We start from the raw sequence: 24,424 nt of genomic DNA on the forward strand, positions 1-24,424 counted from the left end.
TTCTCCTCTAAGTTATTTCTTTTCTTAAATAGAAAGAATAAACCTAAATTTCATATAAACTAGCTACCCAGTGATTGTTGACTTGATAATATAGCTAAATTCATTGTGCCATTTTCTTCCCTTTTTCATTTCCCCCAGTATTTTCTTCCATTTTGTTTCACTTGTTTCTACTACTCTGCTTGAACAGGAATAGATTATTGGTGCTAAGGAGTGGGGGTAGAGGTATTTCCTCACAGGTGGCCTGGGGGCTTGTAGTCCCATTCTGATTTCTGTCTACTCCAAGCTCTGAGCTCTAAGCAAATCAAAATATCTCCCTGTGTCTCACTTTACTTAACTGTAAAAGGAGGGGATAAATCAAACTTAGAATTTATTTGGGCCTCAGAGGCTATCTTACATTCTTTGGGTTTTATGCTTTTCTGTAAGTTAATAATACTTTTAATTTTACACATGACAGTAACGTACATGCTGCTAAGTACTTTGATCAAGGTCATCCTCTGATCAGGTTAACAACTCACAATTATCTGTTTTAAAATTAATTGTGACTTGTGAAATCTTTCCCTAAAGTTCATTTGAGGGGATCCGACAATATTTTCCTATTGCATATGGTAAAAAAAAGTTTATTTGTATTTATTCATATAAATCCTTTTTGCAATAATTTATAGATAAAACATTTAGGGTGAAATAATATATATTAATAGAAATTGAAAAGTGAGACCAAGGAAAAGAAGAACAATTATACTTACCAAAAAGTCATTATGATTTCTTTAGATGTGCTTCATATTTGACTGTGAGCTAATGCAACCATGACAAAATTATAAATAAGTTTAGTTTTATAATTTGTATTATAAAAAGGAGAAAGTATATTGGTTTCCCTGAGGATGCAGAGGTTTTCCTGGTATACCATATCATAAAAGAAACTTCTTATGTGAGTCATTATGAAGAGGACACAGAAGAAAAGTTATATTGTATGTGATTTATTTTTTGCTATTTCATTTTATTGTTGGATTGTACTTACTTTCTCATTTGGGGGAAGCAGAATTTTTCCTAGTGCCTACATTCATGACTATGCATATGCTAATAGAATAGATACTCAAAAATAATGGTTGATAATAATGAATTTCACAAGTAAATGAACTTAGGTTTGGGTTAAAAAAGAAACTGCTTATGAGTCCTTATAATCTTTCTGTCTTGGGTGGCATAATTCCAAGATAGAATGCCCTCATCTTTCCATGTTCATATTAGCACTTACACATTTTCTTGTAATTTGTTTATCTGATGTTTCCCCAAATCCTCATTTGACTATGGGTTCTGCTAGGCCAGGAATCCTATCTTATTTATGTGTAACTCTTAATATTTGTTCCACTGCCTGTACATATAGTAAAGTACTCAGTAAATGTTTTAACGAATGAATAAAATATTGACTTTAAGTATATTTGTTCTCTGTCTTTTTATATTTCAGAATTATGGCTTGGAAACAGAAAATCTAAAAACCCTTTCTCACAAGTTGAATGCATCTGCCAAAAATCTACAGAATTTTATAACAGGGAGGAGAAGGAGTGGCCATTATGATGGGAGAACCAGCCGAAAATTGCCAAATGATTTTCTGACTTCGGTTGTGGATCTGATTGGAGCAGCCAAGAGTCTGCTTGCCTGGTTGGACAGGTAAAATCTTTCATGTGTTTCATAAGTTATCCTCCTCAGGCATCAGTGTGAATATAACGTTATTTCATTTTTTTCTTGTGAAAGGATTAGATAAGTACGAGGAATATTAACAAATGCCTAATTATGATTTACCACAATATAAGCATATCATCAAAGAGATACTGTTTGCAAAATTTTATATCCAAGTAGCTAATCAATAATTAGTCCCTGACAGTTTCAAAATACACTTGCTGCTCTATAAGGAAAATCATTTTTGGCTGTCATAACAAGATTTATAATACTACCTTGTCTCCTGATTTTCTGTATTCTTTTCATTCATTGGTCATATTTAAGGAAGTGACCATCAGTATTCTATTTATTGTTTTAAATGGGTAATTAGACACTGACACTTTCATAGCATGCACTGTATGTCTCATTACCTTTGCCTTATTTATTCTTTATTATTATTCACATTGCACAGTCAATTTTGGATATTATAAAAACAATTTTGGTCCTTTTTTTGCTAATTTAGTTAAGTTTCATTTGTCTTGGAACACATAAAAGTTTTCATAATATAAAATGAAAAAAGTTAGATTAAAATTGTATATGTGATTAAACATTTTAATGGTAAAACATTACAACTATTTAAAAAATACTAAATAAGCTCTTTCATTTTTGAAAATTTTTTTGTAGGGGACATGTGCTGTGTTATGATGGTTAAATAATCAAATCTTAAAAAACATTTTGTCTCTTATAAGAAATTCTGATATATAGAATTTTACTAGAATTCTTTCTTGAATAAATGTCAGTAGAATTTACATACATATACATATATATACACATATATACGCAGTGACCCTTGAACAACATGGGTTTGAACTGCATGGGTCCGCTTATATACAGAGTTTTTTCAATAAATACGCACCACATTACTATATGAACATAACCATCCATTGGTTGAATCTGTGGATTTGGAGGGCTGACTATAAAGTTACACATGACTTTTCGACTGTGGGGCTGGCACCCCTAACCCTCTCTTTGTTTGAAGTTCAACTGTATTATATTTTGGCTTTTTAAAAATATGAGACTTTATATTAAAAACAAAGTATTTGTATGTCTAAGGTAAAAGTTAAGGTAATTTTACTTAATTCTATATTGTCTAAATTTATATATATTACTAATAACATATAACATGACAATACTAAATCCAAATCTGAACACTAAGCTGTAATTATTAGCTTTTTGATAATTAATCGGTGGACAGCATATTTCTCTTATATTATGACATCATGAAAATTCTCATAATTGTTTAAACCACATTTATCCATTGTATGAAGTAATTGCTGTTTAAACATGTAAATTCTACAAGTAGTATAATGGTCAGTAAGTAAATATATTTAAAATATGGCTTATCCTTAAGTAACGTAATATATTTGTTTCAGGAGGCTTCTCAGTAATCAGAAACTTATAGAAAATATATTTGATTTTAGTTATATCTTCTTATAACTATCACCTGTCCTATAATTGTAAATTAGCTCAGCCTTGATATTTATATTTGGCAGGTATGGCTGTTTATAAAATCACATAATGGCTTCTAGAACACTATATAGTGGTTTCTGATTTTATTGTATTATATAATTTTTTATGGTGGCATTATTTTTATCATCTAATAAGATGTCCTTAGTAAATGCCAGTTCATCTACAAACACACATGAGCGTACACACACATACATAGTAATCCCTGCAGTCAATCAATGGTATTTTGCGTTTGTTTCATCGAAAGAGAAAATGTGACAAAAAGTCTGAAGGAAATAATTTAAATCATCTGTTTGGCTTCCATTGCTGCAAAGGTTCTCACAATGCTTATTTTGTGTTATATCATACTACCTATGGTGATCATTAAATCAAAGGCCATTTAACATTTTGATTATAAAAATAAAATATATACTTAGAAGGAAAAGAGACAACTTTGTGATGACTTTAAAATCTTCTGCTGAGACTGTAAATTTTAAAAAGAAACTGAAGTTTATATTTTGAAGATTTTTCTCAGGAAAGTTCAGCTCCGGGCTGGCTTGTCTATAATGATTATGCTTTAACAGCTTTAGTTTTAAAAAGGAAAGAAGAAGGAGAAAAAGAATTCTTTGTCATTTTAAGGCATTTGGACTTTATGCTGAAGGCAATGGGGAGCTGTTTAGGGTCACTGTTGTGTTCAGACCTTTGAATTTTGAAGATTACTTGCGCTATAATGTTGGGAAAGATTAGGGAAAGAATAAGGCTGGAAGAAAGGAAACCAGTTAAGAGGTTGTTTCAGGAATATTTGTCCCTCATTACCTGCCCAGCACCCCCTCAGATACCAAAACCTGAGGATTCTCAAGTCCCTTATATAAAATGACAGTATTTGCATGTAACCTACGCACATCCTCCTTTATGTTTTAAATCATCTGTAGATTACTTATAATACCTAATACAGTGTGAATGCTATGTAAATAATTGCCTTGTACAACAAATTCAAATTTTGCTTTTTTGAACTCTCTGGAATTTTTTTTCAAATATTTCGATTCGAGGTTGGTTGAATCCATGGAATGGAACCTGCCAGTATGGAGTACCAACTGTTATCATGCTGCTGCTACTATTGGTGATTCTGATGCTACCAGCCACACTCAAAGCAAACCTAGGAGAGTTGTCTTCATTTTACAGATAGGAAAACTGGCACATACAGAGGCAGAAGTTAAGTTCAAAACCAAATAGGAAGTAAGTGGTGGAGCCAGGGTTCATTCCAGGCGCCTGACTACAGAGTTGATTCTCTCCATTGCTATTTACTGAGATCTTTAATTAGAGAAGCAGCAGTGAGGATAGAAGACTGTTAGACAGAGAGACTAAGGAAAAGGAGACACCTAAGGTGAATAAGAGGTATCTAACTTGGCTGACCCAATGGATGGTGATGCCATTATCAAAACAGGAGGAACAGGTTATGGTGGAGGACAAGTGTTGAGTGTTGGCCATGATAGACTGTGAAAAGGTCTTTAGAGTATTGCTGCTCAGAAAAGATATACGGTGGATAGAGATTTGGGAATAGTTAAAATATAGGTGGTAGTTAAAGTCCTGAATGCATTAATATGGTGGTGTAAGGAGAATTTTAGAATGGATTCCTCTTATCCTGCTCTATTTGCTTTCCATAACACAAACCCTTCTAACACAGTATGTAATTTACTTATGTGTTATTATTGTTTTTGTCTGACTGCTCTATATATAATGTATGCTTCTGGAGAGCATGGATTTTCATCTGCTTTGTTCACTGCTATCACAATTATCTAGAAGAGTTCCTGCCCTATAGTGGGTGCTCAATAAATTTTTCTGAGTGAATGAAGAGAACTGAGAAAAGGAATGACCTCTGCAGACCACCAAGAACTGAAGGATGATTAGAAGTTCAGCTTATGGAAAAAAATAAGAAGACATAACCAGACTCCATAGGATAGAATTAGTTGAGAGTGGTGTCACGGTAGCAAAGGGAGTAAAGAGTTTTTTGGTGGGCGGGTGGGGGGGGCAGTGTTGATATTTTAGTATTTTTTTCCAACTTTATTGAGATATGAGTGATATATAACATTGTGTAAGTTTAAAGTGTACAACGTGATGATTTGATACACATATACATTGCAAAATGATTACCATGATAAGATTAGTTCATATAATCTATCACCTCGCATAATTACCTTTTTTGTGTATGTGGTGAGAACGTTTAAGATGGGAATAAGGGGTTTTAGGGAAAAAAAGGAAGTGGTCAGTAGAGTCAAATGCTGCTGACAGGTTAGGCACGGTAAGGCTGAAAGTGTGTAGTAAATTAGGGAATCAGGATATATGTGATCTTACCAACAACAGTTTAGTGTTTTTACTTAGAATTAATGAAAACTGGAATTCTTGGGTTGATTGTGAGTTAAAGGTAAGTGATAACTCCTCTTTGAAGAAATTTTTCTGTGAAATGGTTTGTAGTTCAGGATAGTTTTGTATAATATTAACTTCTACTTTTCATAGACTGCATCTTTTAGAGGTGTTGGAAAAGAGGAAAGGCAAATGATGAGGGCTACTTCTATATCTGGGAACTTACTTTGCTTCCTTCTCTTCCATGGATTGTATGAATATCTTAACTACTCCTTGGCTAATATAAATTTCAAAAGGTCCCAAAATCAGTTTAAATGTAATAGGATTTTATCTATAACTGTGCCAAGTAAAATGTTTATGCTGTTTGTTTTCCTGACAAGTAGCCCAGACTTTTATTAGAGATTGTTAGTGGGTGTGTATTTAAGTTATATTTTTATTCCTTTCAAAGAAAAAATGTTTTCTAGGTAGCAGCAAGAGCACAAGACAACATTCCACATGCCCTCTTGTTTCAGTGTGTTCTGCAAACTACACAGGAAGCAAAACACATTAATCAATGCTAGAAAAGCCAAAAGAGCAGTGTTCTCCATGACTCTGTTGTGAATCCCTGCCGAAATACATCGTGAAATAGTATAAAAGAACAAAGGGCTAAGAGAGAGTTGAGTTTCAACTCTGCCTCTGGCCCTGGGTAACCTTGAACCTTAACCTCTGTTTTTATTTTCTTTTTAGAATAAGGATGTAAGACCTGCAGAATTTGAAGTTCTCTTCTAAGCACTAATATTCTATAAATCATTGACCTTGTTCACCAAAGCCATATGAGGAATATATTCATCTTATTTCCCTTTACATAATTTCAAAGAATAAACACTAACAAAGTTTGTTGGTGACTTGTAGAATCATGATTTAACTCCCTACCTCTTCTCTGACTAAATTTAGTTAATACCAAGTTCTAGACCAAAACTAATCTGTTTTTGTGCTTTCTTTATATAAGGTAAGAATGTATCTTGTCTTTTTTATTTTTGTTTTGAAGAACTTAGAACTTAAGTACTTAATTATAAAAGTTCCATAGAAATTATGTTGACCAAAAACGTTTAATATCTTGATTTGTCATGGTAGATTGCCTTTAATTTGGAGGGTGTAAAATGGTCACTGCAATCGAATATTGCCAAGCATTGGATCTTTAACCTTAGTTTATTCCTTTAGTGTACAATATAGTATAATTCTTTAGTTGAAAAATGAAAAATTCTCTCAGGTAACTATGGTTATTTTGATGCCAAACAACTGGCTTAATTTTTTAAAAATCTGACTTTTTGGCATTAATTTTTTTTTACATTTTGGGAGAACTTGCATGCACAGCAATATGATGAGTTTATTGCAATTTTTATTTTATGTCACTTGAAGGGAGAAAGGAAAAGAAAGAATAGGATAAAATCTTTAATTTAGCTCCATACTGAACTAGATGCTTTTCATGTATTGACTTATTGAATTCTCACGAAGCGGGTATCATTATCCTCATTTTACATATGAAACATGAAGTAATTTGCCTGAAGTTGTTCACTAGTGTGAAAATTATAATTTGAATCTATTTTTTTTTTTTTTGGTTTTTTTTTGCTGTACGCGGGCCTCTCACTGCTGTGGCCTCTCCCGTTGCGGAGCACAGGCTCCGGACGTGCAGGCTCTGCAGCCATGGCTCACGGGCCCAGCCGCTCCGCGGCATGTGGGATCTTCCCGGACCGGGGCACGAACCCGTGTCCCCTGCATCAGCAGGCGGACTCCCAACCACTGCGCCACCAGGAAAGCCCTGAATCTATTTTTGTTGTGATACCAAAGCCCTTCTTGTTTCTCTTTTATCATGTTCCTTTGTCATACTACGTCTCCTTTTGAATGTGGACCAGTTCTTAAGGATTTTGAGGAAGCGATTCTTAGGAATGCGGCATATATAAACATTTATTTGTACTTTGGTGTTTCTCCTCAAATGCTAAACAAGAATACCACTTTTCTTTTTCTGGCCTTGATACTTCAAATTGCTATATAGAATTTTTTTATAGAAAGTTTATTTCTCATTTTACTTTGAAGACATCAATGAGATATCTCTTAATATCATTGAAAACCTTTTGAACGTTTAAGGCAAAAGCATTAGGGTGCTAGGGAAAATGTTTACAAATCACAAAAACTGCAATTTCAGTGGAGCTTCCATTTAAGTAACATTTATTTTCAAAAATTAGCTCCTTACATTTCTTAAAGAAAATAAAATCTAAGGCTAACAGAAATCCCCTTTTTCTTCGTATTTTAAATATTGACTTGAGTGAAACAACAGACTTTCCCAGAGGAAAAGCCTCAGAGGTGAATCACAGTTGGTAGCTTTACTGTTTATTTTCAATTCATGGTTTACTTGTCTATTTTTAACCTACATCCTGCTGTTTTTCACACCTCATCTTTCTTACAGTTTTATATGGCTTTTTCAAATCAATCTATACTTGGAGGTTTCCAGATCGCTGTATGTACCATGTTGTACAGTAACATCATTAAAAAATATTCAAAAGTATTATGTATAGAAAAAGTTTATTTTGCTATTTATAATGAAAATGTATTATTTTCTCTCATTTTTAGCATTAATACCTATTTCTAATTGTTTCTGAAATACATTTTAAGATCATTCTGTTTTGAAAGGATCAATGAGATGTCTTTTTATATCACTGAAAACCTTTTAAATGTTTAAGGCATAAGGGTTAGTATGCCAAGGGAAAAAATGTATTCTTTGAAATCTTTTGCTTTATCTACAAAAGTGGTTGAACTAATTTCTTCTTCTATGATATGAAACTATAGGACAAAAATTATTTCTATACCAGGGAAAAATTACAGAGACAAAGAAATCTACCCCAAACACTACCAAATGCTGTGGCTCGTTGTTGTTTGGTCTTATTTCCTCTTGTGTGCTCAGTGCTCCAACTTGGCACCTCTTGTTCCAGAAATGAGCAGTGATGTTAGCAAGGCTATTGTTCATAGAATGCCCCTCAGGCTCAGCAATGCCAACCTGAGAAACAGTAAGGCCTTCCAGATTTCCTAATTAACTCCTTAGTTTTTCTTGTTAGCTTCTCTTGTTAGCTTCTAATTTGTTTAGGATTTCTGAACCATTAATAACCTTTCCATAAATGCTTTTGTTTGAAAAGAATGTACAACAAATAATTTTTATAGGGTCAATAACTTTTGCACTAGAAAGAAGTATAAGCATTTTATTATCCATATGATGATTTGAGGATAGTTGTGTAACTTTTAAGATCTAAGTAGGATGGTTCCTGTAATGGCCATTTATTAATGAGCCAAAGATTTTATTTATTTATTTTTTAACTTTCTGACATCAAAAATTTTTCCTGCCATGAATTTTATTTTCTTTATGTCGAGTCAGCCAAGTGTTTTTTTCTAAGTAGCCTGAGCTCTAACTTGGGGTTTCTTTAGACTGAGGAACAAATTCCTCCCTTAATTTTGTTTTGTTTTCAAGTTGATCATGTTCAGCTATTCTATAGAGATCCATTTCTTTATCTCATTAGTCATGATTGAGTGTTCATCTTTGGTAACTGACAAAGATTGGAACCTGTCAGCCTTCTTTTATTTATCATCATCCCAAACATTAAGATGTGCTTGCTAAGAATGGTTCTTGTGTGGTTGTATATGATTTGCCTTTAAAATGAAAACTTTAGGGGAATTCACTACAAGATAAAATGCATGTTTTCCTAGGTATATCTTAGATTTTTTTTCCAGTTTTTTTTGACAGTTAATCTTGAGTGAGAAGCTTGTCCCACTTGAAATATGAGTGCTCAGGAAAGTGGAAAACACGCCTTAGAATTCAGTCTGCTTACAGGCATTCTGTTATCAAATAGATTTTTCTTTTGGTACATTTTCAAGATCAAATGAGTCTTTTTTTAAGATTTTATGGGGAAAATCATGCTGTACTTCATCTCATCACTTTTGAATGAAACTTTTAGATTTTATTAACAGACTTTGACCTTTGCAAAACTAGGAACCCAAGCTCTTTCTAATCATGCCAGAAGCATTTTTGAATTCTTAATTAAAATGCCAATTTTTATGCTTCAGTGCAGCAAAAAAAATGGTCTTGGGGTGGTTTTTTAAATGATGTTTTCCTAGAAGTGCTTGTATCTTAACATCTTTTTAAAAATAGTTTTATTGAAGCCTAATTTACATTCTATAAAATTTATCCATTTTAAGTTTAATGAGTTTTAATAAATTTAGATATACCTATGCAATGACTTCAGATTAATTAATTACATGCATTTTGTTCTAATTATCATTATTTAAATTCTTAATGACTCCTGTTTTAGTAAACTATGTTGAAAAATATACCATTTCGGAATAGGAATAAACAGTAGTGGAAGACAGCGCATAATAGACTGCAATACATAGAATCATTTAACAAAACAATATGTTCAAACCCCTGGAAAAAGAAAGGGTCATTTGATAAGTGGAATTGGGGTACTTGATTAAGCCTTTGGAGAATAAATAATGATAGAACACTACCTGTTCACTAAAGTAATTTTAGGCCTATCATTTATTTAAGAGGGAAAAATAAATCCATAAGAAAACTGGAGAAAATGATTTCTAGATGTAGACTTATTAAGTATTTTAAAATATGGAATAAAATGCAAAGAAATATGCTGTTTGACTACATAAAATTGAAAAACGTGACTAAGTATAAGACAGATGACAAACGGGGGAAAATACTTGCAACAAACAGTTATGAGAAGCAGGGGGTTAATGTGTACTATGTGAATATTACATTTAAATTAAAAACGAAGAACACCAAAATGCAACAGATGAGCCTATAAATAGACAATTCAAAAAACAAGAAACAGAAACTGCTAAGATGTATATACCACACAATAATTTCAAAGTACTTGAAGCAAAAAATGACAGAACTAAAAGAAGAAATAGACAGATCCACAATTACAATTGGATACCTCATCTCCTCTCTCAAAACAGAAAGTAAGGATTAGAAGAGCTGAACAACACCAGATAACAAGATATACTTGACATTTTGAGAGCATTTCATCCAACGACAGCAGAATACAAATTCTTTTCAAGTGCCCATGGAACATTCATGAAGGTACACCGTATCTGCATCAAAAAACAAACTTCAACACATTTAAAATAGTTTAAATCAGTTAGAATCTCTTCTTTAACCATAATGGAGTCAAACTGGAAATCAAACAACACACTTCTAACTAATCCATGGATAAAAGAGGAAATCTCAAGGGAAATAAAAAGAAATACATTGAACAGAATGAAAATTAGAGCAAGTCATAGTTTTTGAGGCAGGCAGCTAAAGCAATTCTGAAAGGAAAATTTGTCAGCACTGAATGCTTATATCAGAACAAAAGAAAGGTCTCAAATCAATTATCTAAGCTCTCATCTCAAGAAAGTAGAAAAATAATTGCTAATCAACAAGCATGGGCATAAAGTTTTAGTTAAGCAAAATGAAAAAGTTCTAGAGATCTGCTGTAGAACACTGTACCTATAATTAATAGTATTATCTTTTACAGTTAAATTTTTGTTAAGAGGTTAGATCTCATGCTAAGTATTCTTAAAAAAATAAAATTAAAGAAAAAAGAAAGTAGAAAATAAGCCCAAAGCAGCAAAAGGGAGCAAATAATAATGATAAATGAACAGAAATCAATGAAACTGAAAACGGGACCACACTATGTTGAGAAGTCAATCAAAATTAAACGGATAATAAAGGAATACTACAAATAATTCTTTATACATACATTTGACAGCTTAGATGAAATGAACCAATTCCTTCAAAAACACAACAACTACCAAAACTTACCCAAGATGAAATAGATTCTCTGGATAATCCTGTAACTATTAAAGAAATTGAATTGTACTTAGAAACTCTTTGGAGTAGGGGAAAAAAGGTCCAGGCCTAGATGATGTCACTGGTGAATTCTATGTTTAAAGAAAAAATAACACCAATTCTACACAGTCTATTTCAGAAAATAGACATAGAGGTAATCCATCCCATCTCATTTTATGGTACAATCATTATCCTGATTCCAATACCCGGCAAAGATAGTACAAACTTACATGTTATAATCCTCCACAAAATATTGGCAATCCAAGTCCAACCACATATAAATAGAACTGTGCACCTTGACTAAGTGGGATTCATTCTAGGCAAGCAAGGCTGCTTCAGTACTTGAAAATAAATCAATATAGTCTACCATGTTAATGTGCTGTAGAATAAAAATCATATAATCATATCAGTTAATGTAAAAAAAAAGCATTCAGTAGAATCCTATACCCGATCATGAGAAAAATTCTCAGCAAAGTAGGAATAGAGTAGTAATATCTCAACTTGATATGAAGCATATATAAAAAGCAACAGCTGACCTTGTACTGTGAAAGACAATGCTTTCCTCCTAAGATTGGGAATAAGGCAAGGCTGTCCACTCTCATCCCTCCTGTTATATCCAATACAGTAGGCCAGAAAAGGAAGTAAAAGGTCTAGAGATTAGAAAGGAAAAAATAAAACTTTTCCTATTTGCAGATAATATATGTCTGTGTGTAGAATATTCCAAGATAGCTACAAAACATCTTTTTGAACTAGTAAGTGAATTTGACAAGGTTGTAGAATATGAAGTCTACACAGAAAAATTTATCACATTCTTGTATACTAGCAATGTACAGTTGGAAACAAAAAGTAAAAACGTGGTATAATTTACAGTTGCTCTAGAATTAATGAGATGCCTACATATAAATTTAGCAAAATATCTACAGGATTTGTATGTGAAAACTATAAAACACTGATGTATAAAATCAAACAAGACCTAAATAAATGAGAGACATACTGTGTTCATGGATTGGAAGACTCAACTTAGTAAAGATGTCAATTCTCAAATCTTCCTGTAGGTTTAATAAAATTCACATAAAGATTACAGCAGAATTTTTTATAGCTACAGACAGTATGATTCTAAAATTTGTATTAAAAAATAAAGGGACCATAATACTTCATCAATTTTGAAGTTTTTTAATACTATTTTAAATATTATATAACTTCAGTAATCAAAACTGGTATTGGTGGCAAGATAGACACAGAGAGTCCAGAACTTTATGCATATGGTTAGCCAGTTTTTGACAAAGGAGCAAAAGCAATTCAGTGGAGAATGGTTAGTTTTTCAACAAATGGTGTTGGAACACTTGGATAGGCAGAGGGAAAAAAGTGAACCTCGACCCAAACCTCACACCTTATACAAAAATTGAGTTAAAAATGGGTCATAGATCTAAAAGTAAAATAAAAAACTTTTAGAAGAAAACTTGAGTTAGAGTCAGGTGAAGATTTCTTAGATGTAAGGCTAAAGGTACAATCCAGAAAAGAAATTATCGATAAATTTGACCTCATTAAAATAAAAAACTTTTGACCTGCTAAAGATTCTGTTAAAGGATGGAAAGAGAAGCCATAGACTGAGAAGAAATTTTACAGGTTACCTATTCAACAAAGGACTTACATACAGAAAATACTGAGAAGTCTCTAAACTCAATAGTAATGCCAAAAATCTAAATAAAGAATGGGCAAAGGGCTTGAGCAGACATTTCACTAAAGATTATATATGGATAGCAAATATGCACAAGTCAGCACAACCAGTTAGAAAATTATTAGGGAAATATAGTTAACGATTAAATATAGATAATATATAGAGCAAATACATATAACTTTGGGGAAATGCAAGTTAAATCTGTGATAAGCCTCTACATAGCTATTAGAATGGCCAAAATACATAAGTGAAAAATACGTTTTTTAAAAAATGTAACCAATAAAGGGCCTCTCCTGTGGACCCCTGTGACAATGGGAGGTGCTTGAGTTGTAGAGTTTTCTAGAAGAGAGACAAATTCAGTTTGTAACCAGGAAGCAGTCTTATATAATCATTTATAGTAAATTGCCTTAAGAGTTATCAGTAGAGAGATCCAAAGCACTAAAGTTCTAGTAATCTGACTAAATATTTACCCCCATACCTTCTTTTCTATTTGTGATTTTGTTTTCTTTAAACTGGGCCTCCCAAATCATATAAGCTTTGGCCCCACAAAAACCTGACTGGCATTCTTAGACAAGAGAGAGGATAAGGACTAATGGAAAGGCACTGAATTCATTTGGTGGCAAAACACTTGCTTGGGAAGACTGCTGCTGTCTATAACATTCTTGAAAATATAAACCTCATACCAATATATATTATTTACATGCCAAGTTGTTTGAAAAGGGATGTGAAGTGATGTAAGTAATTGATTTGGTACAAATAAAAACCTACTTAAGTTCATAGAGTAGGTAGGTATATTAGTGTTTAACTCTGGGCTGTGGAGTCTGGAGTCAGACTTCCTGGGTTTGAATACTAGCTCCACCATTTACTAGTTTTCACTTAACCTTTCTCTACCTCACATTTCTTATATGTAAAATGGGAATGATAATAGTGCCTGTCTTATAAGAGTTGTGAAAATTAGTTGGTACATGTAAAGCATTTAGAAAAGTAACTGGCATATAGTAAGTCCTCGGTAGGTGATAGCTGTCATTAGACTAGCTCTGAATTGTGACTATTTCAAGAAGCCACTGGACTCAAAATCTTACTTTCATTTGAAAATAAACTAAAATGTCTTTGCTAAAGCATGCCTTTTTGGTGTTGTTTTATTTTAGATGTAGTGAAGAGACCTCGTAAGAAGTACGAAAGAACTTTTAAATATTAAGCACTAAAAAAAGAGAAATTTGATGGAAAGCAAACATTTTTCTTGAATTCTCTTCCAAGCATTTCCCTCGATTTTCTTCCTTAAATATGTTCCGAATATTGTTTATCACTATGTAAACTTCAGAACAATTCATTTCATATTACTCAAAATCTTATTTTAGGCTATTGTATTTGGGGAACTTTCAAAAGCTGTTCCTATTAATCACCGTTTTCCTTTTTCCTTTATAGATCACCATTTGCTGCTGTCACAGACTATTCAGTTACAAGGAATAATGTCATACAGCTCTGCTTGGAATTAACAACAATCGTGCAACAGGTATTAGCTGGAAATTTTTCTTCAGTTAATTTATTAGCTATCTCATATTCTAACAATAAGAAGTACTTGTATTTACCAAGAGATTATAAAATACTGGTTTGGGATTTTTCTCATTCAAAGACAAATGGTTCAAAAGAAACCAAATACATAATTCATTGGAAAACTATGCATATAGCCCAGTAAACAAGAGTTTTATTTATCAGCAGATGTAAAAGTGATCTGAACCTCCAGAGACAGCTTTATAATAAATAAGTAGGTTACTCTCACACTTTTAGTGGGGATGACTAAACTGTATGGCCTTTCACAAAATTAAATTAATACATTTGAATAACAATCTGAGACTTTTGCTCTAAGACACCATTAGTTCCTTATTAGTACGACTATAGTTTCATTTATATAGGTATACATACAAACAAATATACATAATAGCCTTTAATTATCACCTTAATCATTTAAATGATCTATTTACATGACCCAGTTTTTTTTACTTTGAATATTATTTAAGCCAGGGACTCCAAATCAAACGTGTTCAGTAGTGCAGCAGCTGATATAAATGTCCTGGCATAACATGGAGAAGTGGTAGAGGAGTGAATTGACTAGTACATATCCTGCAAAAATTTGTTTAAATCTAATAATAAAACACATCTGAGAGGTGTGAGGCTAGCGACCACCACTCTGTGTAAGCCTCATGTCAACCTATTGCTGCTACTGCTGGTACTTTCTCAGGGTGCCATTTTTTGTTAAACTATCCAGTGATGCAGAAATAGGGAAAGCAGAGGATAAAATGTGATGATGCAGAAGATTATTGGGGAAATTCATGATTTAATTTATCCTTCTACTCCCTGTCCTTTATGACGAGGGATAATTTTCTTATATTGCCTGTATTTTCTCAAATAAGAAAAATTTTTAATACAATCTTAAATGTTTCAGTATAGTTTCTGTTGTACCGTATAGATTTTATTAGCACCATTTCTGTGAAACTGCAGGTTTATAGAAAGGAGAGTAAGTTTATGACTTTTAATTGTGGAATACAGCAGACATTCATCAGGATTATATCACAGCAGTAAGAAAGTAACTCACTGCTGTTAGTCACAAACATGGATGAAGATGATAAACATTTTATCAGCCTTGAAATGCTGTTGTCTCACTACATGTCTTCATATTTGTTATCAGTAAATTTTATTTCTGAATGTCAAAGATTTCAACTGGATATTAGGGAGAAGAGTGGCATTTTAGGGCAAAGGTCAGCAAACGTTTTCTGTGAAAGGCCAAATTTTAAGTATGTAAGGTTTTGTAGGCTTTAATGATATAGGCTATATGATGTTTGATCCAAGTATTCAACTGCAAAAGCAGCCGCAGACAATGTGTAAGTGAAATCAATGGACATGGTGATGTGCCAATAAAACTTGTTTTACAAAAACAAGCAGCAGGTTGAATTTAGCCCTGGGCCACAGTTTGCTGACTCATGTTCTAGGGCTATGCTAGTCCAGTGTGGTTCGTGGGCCAGTAGCATTATCATCACACAGAAACTTGTTAGAAATTCAGATTCTTGGCACACACTCCAAATGTACTGTGGGGAGTGCCCAGGAATCTGCATGCTTACTAGTTTTCCAGGTGATTCTGATTCTCATACACTGTTCTAGGGCATAGGAATGAAAGAACAGTAATATAATCTATGGGTAAGTTTTCTTGTAGATCTGTATTGTCAGTGACATTTCTTCAAAAATATGTTTCTAAAGCTGTTTTTTTTAAAGCCATTAAACTTGACCAGAGATTTGAGATGTGGATAATAGACTATTAGTTTCTTCCCTTTTACCATGAGAGAAAGAAGTTTTCTCTGCTTTAAGGGTACCTACTACACAGTATTTGTATGATAATCATTCATGGTACGTTGGATATGTGTTCAGTAGCAATCTATATGCCAACAGTCATAATAATACAATAACTATTATTATCCGCTACATGACAAGATCTGTGATAACTATTATATGTATTACTTAAGGTTTTCATTTATACATGAGACCCAAAATAATTGAAATACTGTGGAATTAAATGGGAGAATTGAGTTTATTTTTCAACTTTTTAAACATGAGAAACTCATACGTATTATCCATTCTATGAGAATACAATCCACCTGATGTCACCTTCTAAAATAATGTCATTTCCATGCATAATTATGACAGAAAGTGGATGTTTTTAATTTCTTGTGTCTCCTTTAAACATCTGGATCTGGATGGCCAGTTTAAGGTTAACTTTTGAGTAATTGGCCCACTCTTTGTTGCCTGGTAAACAAAGATTGCAATTCTAAATGGCAACTCTGATAAGTTTTCTTGAAAATCTTGAAGGAGAATCAGGTGTATTTATTTTCACTGAATTCATTCATACTTAATGTTTTCCCATATCAAAAGTAGATAAACAAAGTGATCTTTTAAAAAAATTACCTTTCTTTTAACTTTTACCGTAGAGTGAAGTCAAAAGTGGAAAGTTTTCTATGTTTAAACTCACAGGTTCCAGAGCATACCTCTGTCACGCTAACCTTCAAATGTTACATTACGAATGGCTGAAATGATTTTCAGTGACTTAAAACTTCCTGTAGAGGCATGTGCAGGGGTGGAAGTGCAGTTTGTGTAAGATAGGACTAACCCACCCATTCTGCTATTTTAAGAACCTACCATCTAAGTAACAAGTGATGCAGTTTTTGTTTCCAGAACGTATGAACACCTGCTATAGACCTCTACTTCATAGAAGACATATGCCATTCTGATATTGCCCTCAGAGGCTTGTTCATGCTCATAACAGGACCTTTTAACAGCTGCACTGTTTGGCTCAACATTCTCTTTAGGAATCTTACGTCAAGGCATAAGGGGTTTAAGTTTTGCTATTTACAGATCAGGAAACATTAGGTAGAAGAGCGAGAGAGATACTTTTACAGATTGAACTTTAAGTACATTCTGTCTTGACCAAGTAATTGAAATACTCCAAGTATACAGAGGACGTAGAAGGACTTTCTGTACCCTTGACCACTGTACACTCTGTTTTGAAGAGGATGCCTTGCCCTTCTTGGGAAGAGGATGCCTTGCCCTTCTTCTTGCCCTTCTTTTGAAGAGAATGTCTTGCCCTTCTTGGGTAGCAGAAACATTACCCATTTCTATTTTTTTTAAAGTTCAGTAGCTCATGACATTTCTCACAGTTCCTTCTACCTCACTCTCATTTTCCCATCACATATCCTGTTCCATGTGTCACCTTTAAGATGCTTCCAAACAGAAACTTCTCCGTATATGGGTGTTCTTGGTTCTTGCCTTGCCTACCCCCTCCCAACATGTTACCTGACTTGATATCTTAATTCACTTACTTTAACGAGGTCTTTTATGTGGTACCTTAAAGGAAATATTAGTTGTAAATTTCTCTCAATAAAATACATCTTCAGGGCTTCCCTGGTGGCGCAGTGGTTGAGAGTCCGCCTGCCGATGCAGGGGACACGGGTTCGTGTCCCGGTCGGGAAGATCCCACATGCCGCGGAGCGGCTACGCCCATGAGCCATGGCCGCTGAGCCTGTGCGTCTGGAGCCTGTGCTCCGCAACGGGAGAGGCCACAACAGTGAGAGGCCCGCGTACCACCAAAAAAATAAATAAAATAAAATACATCTTCATGACATTCTGATTTAATCTACTTATAAGTATAGAATGGATCACTTTCAGACTAGTCATCCCAAAGCCCAGCTCCAATTCTGTCGCTTTCAGCGATTTTCCCCTAATTTCCAAATTGATTACAAATTCCTCTTTGGAATTCAAAGGACTCCAAGTAAGGTTCTAACATAATTTCAATTTTATCTTCTAGTACTCCTTTGTATCTTAATTGTACTCCAGTTCATGTAGATGAGTTATTGTTGGTAAAATAGATCTTGCAGTTTCATCTTTTTATGTTGTGAGGCCTCCTCAGAACATGTCCCATATATCTTTTTATCACTGCCTGTCAAAATTATGTCCCATCCTTTAAGGCCTCTAGGAAATGCCACCCCACTCATGAAACTTTTACTATTTCTCATAATTGTTTGTATACCCCCTACTTTGACCATTTATATTTAATCAACCATGGTTGATGTAGTTGCGATTAAATTAAATATACCACCTTGCTCTTTGTCTTCTATGTCTCCAATCTGGTCTTTGTTCCTTTTTCTGTGTTAATTATTTTTTATGATTACAGTTTGTCCCCTTTGTTGACTTATCAGCTACAATTGCTTGTTGTATGAGCAAAGGTAGAAATCCCTTAAACTTACTTTAAATGCATTTTACATCTTGTCAGTTATATTCTGCTGTGAATCATAATTATCTGACTTCCATGAGACTGTTATCTTCTTGAAAACAGGAACAATGTTGTGCTCATTACTTACTTGTTAAAATAAATTGACCTGAGCCCCAGTTATCCCATGTAGTTAGCACATACTCATTTATACTCTTCCAGAAAAATCTAGAATTAAATGCTTAAATCATTACTTATTTTTATTTCAACTCCAGTGTAAAAGCTGCAGTTCTGTCTCTGCTACTCATATGAAGAACCCCAGAGATATCCAGAGACACCCATCACTTTACATCTCAGTTTATTCATTAATTAAAATAAAAATATTGATCCTGATAACCATTTTCCAGTGCTAGAATGAAAGTGAACGAAACTTCTGAAACACTATGCTGTTATATAACACTAACAAAATATATTTTTTTAGAGGAAACTTAATTGTAGGCATGATATGAATATTTGTAAATCATCTCTTAAATAATCTATTATTTTTCTACTGTTGTGTGATGTCATATCTTTGATACCAAGTCTTTCTGGGCTCTGTGGTCTGTTGCTCCCTATCTTGGCAATAGGAATGAGGATGGTAATTAAAATGATGAAAAAAAACAGTTAAGTGTTTGCTTCTTGATGATGAAACTACAGGTGATTTTAGTTTATTTAGACTATGTTTCTGTATTTTTCAGATTTTCTAAAATGAATTTGAGTTATCAGAAAAACAAAATGAATGCTATGTACATTGAAGAAATACTACTTTCAGTTTGATGAAAGAGCACAGCATAGATGAATACTTATTATATTTTAAAATAAATTACGTAGTTTACAAACAGTCAGTGTCCATCTAATGGTCTCATTCAGCCATTAAATACACACTAATCATCTCATTCACTTGGAATTGTATGCAGTATCTAAAGACAGAATTAAACTTAAGCTGCCAGTAAAAGAGGCCAACTTGAATAAGCAAAGTGTAGATTTAAAAAAAAATATCTAGGGCATGCATTTATTACCAGGCTTTCAAGAAATCTCATCTGAACAGTTATGATGATAGTTATGCGTTGAAATATGCTGTACTTCAAATTATTTTCACTCAACTTTAATTATTTTTATTCCCTTTGAGCAAGATGAGATGATCAATATCTAAAAATAAACTGTCACAAATAGCTTTTCTTTTCCCTTCTTAACACAAAGGAGTGGTACTATGAAGTAAGTGGAAAGTGCTTCTTGATATTGGCTACTTATATTTAAAGTAATGCAAACATTAGAGGAGAAAGAGAAATTTCTTTTAACAAGCTCTGTTTGGAAGAATTTATTTAATCTTACTGTATCTGTTTTTCTTATTTTCAGATGTGATGGGTTTAGACAGTTATAGTTGAAGTCTTTTAAAGAGATTCTTCCCCCCAACACCTCTTCCCCACATAAGATATAATAACACATTTGAGAAAAAAGGGAAACTGGTTTTAAAATCTTAAATGGGAAGAATTCTCACAAAGAACTGAAGCTTCAGATATTTAGAGCACTGTCAGCACCTGAAACAGAAAAATGAGACAGGTACCCACGCACTTCTTGTCAGCATTGAAATAATTGCCATGATGCCTACCCTAATGAGTATCAGCTTAACCTAAAATTATTCTACTGCACCATTTAAAATTTTTTCTAGTTCAAACACAAAAAATGATTAATTAGATTGTCACTAGTTAAGAAATGGGTGCAAAAGTATCGGTTTGCCAGGTGAAACTTTGGTGGAACTTAGAATACTTGGGGCAAGGGACGGAGGGTGGGGACAATGAGTATTGGGAGATTTGAGGCTTAGCCCTGTTGTTTCATGAGCATTTCACCTTGGACAAACCATCTATAAACAGAAATAATTCTATCTATTATTGTGAGAATCAAATTAGATGTATTAAAAATGGTTCACAAATGTGAAGTGAAAAACAAAAGTAAAGTATTATTAATTATAAAATGGATGAGAAAAAGACTTGATACAAAGAACTAGAATAGCAAGTTTGTTTTAAATAATAAATGTACAGATTTTTTTCTCCATTTGGTGTTAGTTTTCTTCAGCTACATATACAGTGAAGGAGATACTGAGAGAAAAATTTCAACATGTGAAACATTTTAAATCAGATTTTGAACTGTTAAATGCAGAGTGAAAACTTCCTTTTTTGTTTATTTAAAAAAATTTTTAATTTAATTTGTAAGTAAACTTTTTATTTTGAGATAGTTGTAGATTCACATGCAATTGTAAAATGAAGACTTCGTTTTAAAATTCAAGTTCTGCTGATATACTCTTACCTGAAATGGTCCCTTCTAAATTATATATTATAAAATGTTCTTGTGTTTTCTCATGGGCTTGCTTGTTTTTCATCCTTTTAAGACTCATTTTTCCATGTCCTTGAGTATCACTGATTTTCTGGATAGTGTTTGAAACATACTTCTTTCCCTTACCATTCCCAGCTTAAAGTTAGAAAAAAAAAAAAAAGGTCAATAGTCTTTCACCTAAGATGGTTGTAAATAATTTTTGAGAAGAAAAAATACAAAGAAAAGAGAAATTTTAGAAACCTTTCTAAAAACATCAATCTATTTTAAATATGTGCTTTTTTACCTACTGCATGGTCAACAGTTTCCTTTCCCACCCTCTAAAATTTGAAGAAATAGCATGTACTGTTCAAAACATCTTAACTGAGAGAATCTTCACTGAGAACTGGAAGTTTTTTTAGATGTTGAAAGGGAGCTTTTATGGTCCTAGCTTGTATTCGTTCCGTTGATGTTGTATGCCATCTGTGTAAAGGTTTGTATGTAGCACACTCTATACTCCTCTAATTTCTATATTTTTTATATTATAAAAGCAGTGTAATATGCTTTATAGAAAAATTTAGAGTAATGAAAAGAAAAAAAACATTGCTTGTAATCTTTCCACCCAAAGAAAATGCCTGTTATCATTTTGCTTGTTTTACTTGCCATTTTGTCTGTTTTCATCCATATACACATATATATTTTCAAAATGGTCTTTTTCATTTAGTATTGTGCCATAATTTTTTAATTTTACTGCATAATTATTAGGTCTTTTGTCCTTTAAAAAAGTTTATAAAATAATAATACTCATTAATTTAAAAAATACAGAAAACCATAAAGAAGACTAGTTACTGTCATCCCAACTTAAGCACCAGAAACAACTGTGCCACTGCTTTGGTCTTTCCTCTAATAAATATCTTTACTTAAGTTGTTATTCTGATTTTATGACAGTTCATTTGTTTGATTTTTTTTCCATATTTACCTGTCTGATGTATTTTGTTCCTTTCTAACTCTTTGTTCAAGAAAATGGAAAAAATAGTCTTCAAAGGTCAATAGTGGAAATGGTTCTTTTTGATGGACATCTTCCTCTAAATTATGTGTGTGTGTGCTTTCTACTCATTTTTGCTACCTTTACACCATTTTAAATACATATCAGTAAAAGTAAACTATTTATGAGTTATTCTTTAAATATACATTTTTAAATAAAAATGTAAGTGAACATATTGAGTATATAACCCTTTTAAAAAAATATTCCTGCTTGAATTTGATCTAACCTGTTTTATCTTAATTGGGTTGTTATTTACTCAAGGTAAATACCCAAGAGAAAATAAGAGCTTTTTTAGGACTTAATTGAACTGGTATTTGTGGTTTAAATTGTTAGGGCATGTATTTATAAATAGCAAAAAATTAAAATAAAAGATTACACAATTTTGTAAAAATAGCCTTAGAAATGATTTTTTTGTGTTTTATTAAGGATTTAAGCAAGAAAATTTGGCCTATGAGTTTATTGACAGTACTATCATATTTTACTTTATTATGTTTTATCTATATGAATATTACGTCCTTTACCTTCCTAGTTGACACTTTATATTATTTACTCTTACCTTTTATGGCAAAATAGGTTAGTGAGCTTTGATATAAAGTAGATCTGAATTCATTATGGCTCTGCTCTTTACAAACTGTATGAACTTGGACAGATTACTTCATATCTTTGATAACTGTGTCTTTATTTGTAAAGTGGATCACCAACCACCTTGTTGGATTATTGTAGGTGAATTTATGTGAATATTGGAAATTGATCTAGTTCATGATCTGGCATTTTAGTGGGTGCTTAATAAATGGCAATTTTAGTTACCTTGTATAGCAAAAGATCTTTGGAAACTCTCTCAGTTAGTTTGTTGTTTCACACAAAATTTAAAGGAGTGATTCTCTGCTTACTTTTGGTACTGAGGGGCAATGAAGAAAGACCTGTTTCTACAATGAGTGATTTTTTATAAAGAATTTTGGTTTAATTTCGGATGATTTTAGAATTTAAGGCAAATTGGTAACTATATATGTTTCATATTCTGGATGATATTTTGAAATGTCCATGTTCAAATGGAATACAGAAATTAATTTTGGTTACTTGTGAATTTGCCATCCCTATCAACATATTCAAGCAACCTAGAGTTGAAAATGGAAAACTCAAAACTTGTAAAGGTAAAAGGCTAGTGTATAATTAATAGTCAGTCTTACAGAATGTGTGTTGTAATAGGGATATTAAGATTCAAGTAGTAGTGAAGTACATGTAAAGTTCTAAAATGGGGATATAAATTATACTGGGGTAGGCAGGCTATATTCTGTGGTTCATGTAGTAAGTATTAAACCATATGAAAGCTCAGCCAGGATAGTCTATCATTCATCTCAAACACAGCTTTAAATATTATTTTTGCTGTATTTTCAGGGTTAGTGTTTAAGCCTTCCTGAATCAGACATTCTAGGTGACCTGAAAAATGGACTTGGGCTCTTGGGATTTGAAACTGGTACATTTCAGACCAAAAACGAGGACAAACTTTATATGTAATTTTTAAACAGTATGAATTACATTACTTAGCATACCTGTTGAAGGCAATATGAAAGATACTGTTTTTTTTATTTTATATTTAAGCAATATATTTTAGTTCAATACTCAGTCCTTTAAGTTTTCTTCAGTTGTTTCGGTTGATGATGAATAAGCAAAGCCATTATCTTTTTAAACTTTTCTTTATAATCCTAACGTAATGAATCAGGAGTTAGATATAGAACTATTAGGCACAGTACCCAGATAGCTTGAGGACGATTTTTCTGAAGACAAATATAAAACTAAAAACATATAGAGGGCTTCCCTGGTGGCGCAGTGGTTGGGAGTCCGCCTGCCGAGGCGGGGGACACGGGTTCGTGCCCCAGTCCGGGAGGATCCCACATGCCGCAGAGCGGCTGGACCCCTGGGCCATAGCCACTGAGCCTGCGCGTCTGGAGCCTGTGCTCCGCAACGGGAGAGGCCACAACAGTGAGAGGCCCGCATACCGCAAAAAAACAAACAAACAAAAAAACATATAGAATTTGCAAAGCTGAGATTATGCTGTGTATATATGTCTGTATCCCTTTGAAGGCCTAGAATATAGCATTATAATCTGAATAGATATAAATACACAAACAGAGAGAAAGAGAAATCCTCATTCTTGATGTTAAAAAAAAACATGATTATTGGTAGCTGCAAATTTTCTGAAGGCTCAGACTGAAAGGTAAA

General features: G+C 33.1%; 1 protein-coding gene across 11 annotated transcripts in view; it reads left to right on the plus strand.

Moving 5' to 3' along the window:
• The window catches only part of CNKSR2 (connector enhancer of kinase suppressor of Ras 2), a 258,260-nt gene that overhangs the window by 59,867 nt on the left and 173,969 nt on the right, over positions 1-24,424 (plus strand). For all 11 annotated transcript variants that reach the window (XM_049704702.1, XM_049704705.1, XM_049704701.1 and 8 more), the window contains 2 exons: positions 1,460-1,662; positions 14,487-14,574. In XM_049704702.1, coding sequence (XP_049560659.1) covers positions 1,460-1,662; positions 14,487-14,574 — 291 coding nt within the window. The remainder of the gene's footprint in view (positions 1-1,459; positions 1,663-14,486; positions 14,575-24,424) is intronic.

Source organism: Orcinus orca, chromosome X, assembly GCF_937001465.1.
Source record: "Orcinus orca chromosome X, mOrcOrc1.1, whole genome shotgun sequence".
Classification (NCBI taxonomy): Eukaryota; Metazoa; Chordata; class Mammalia; order Artiodactyla; family Delphinidae; genus Orcinus; species Orcinus orca.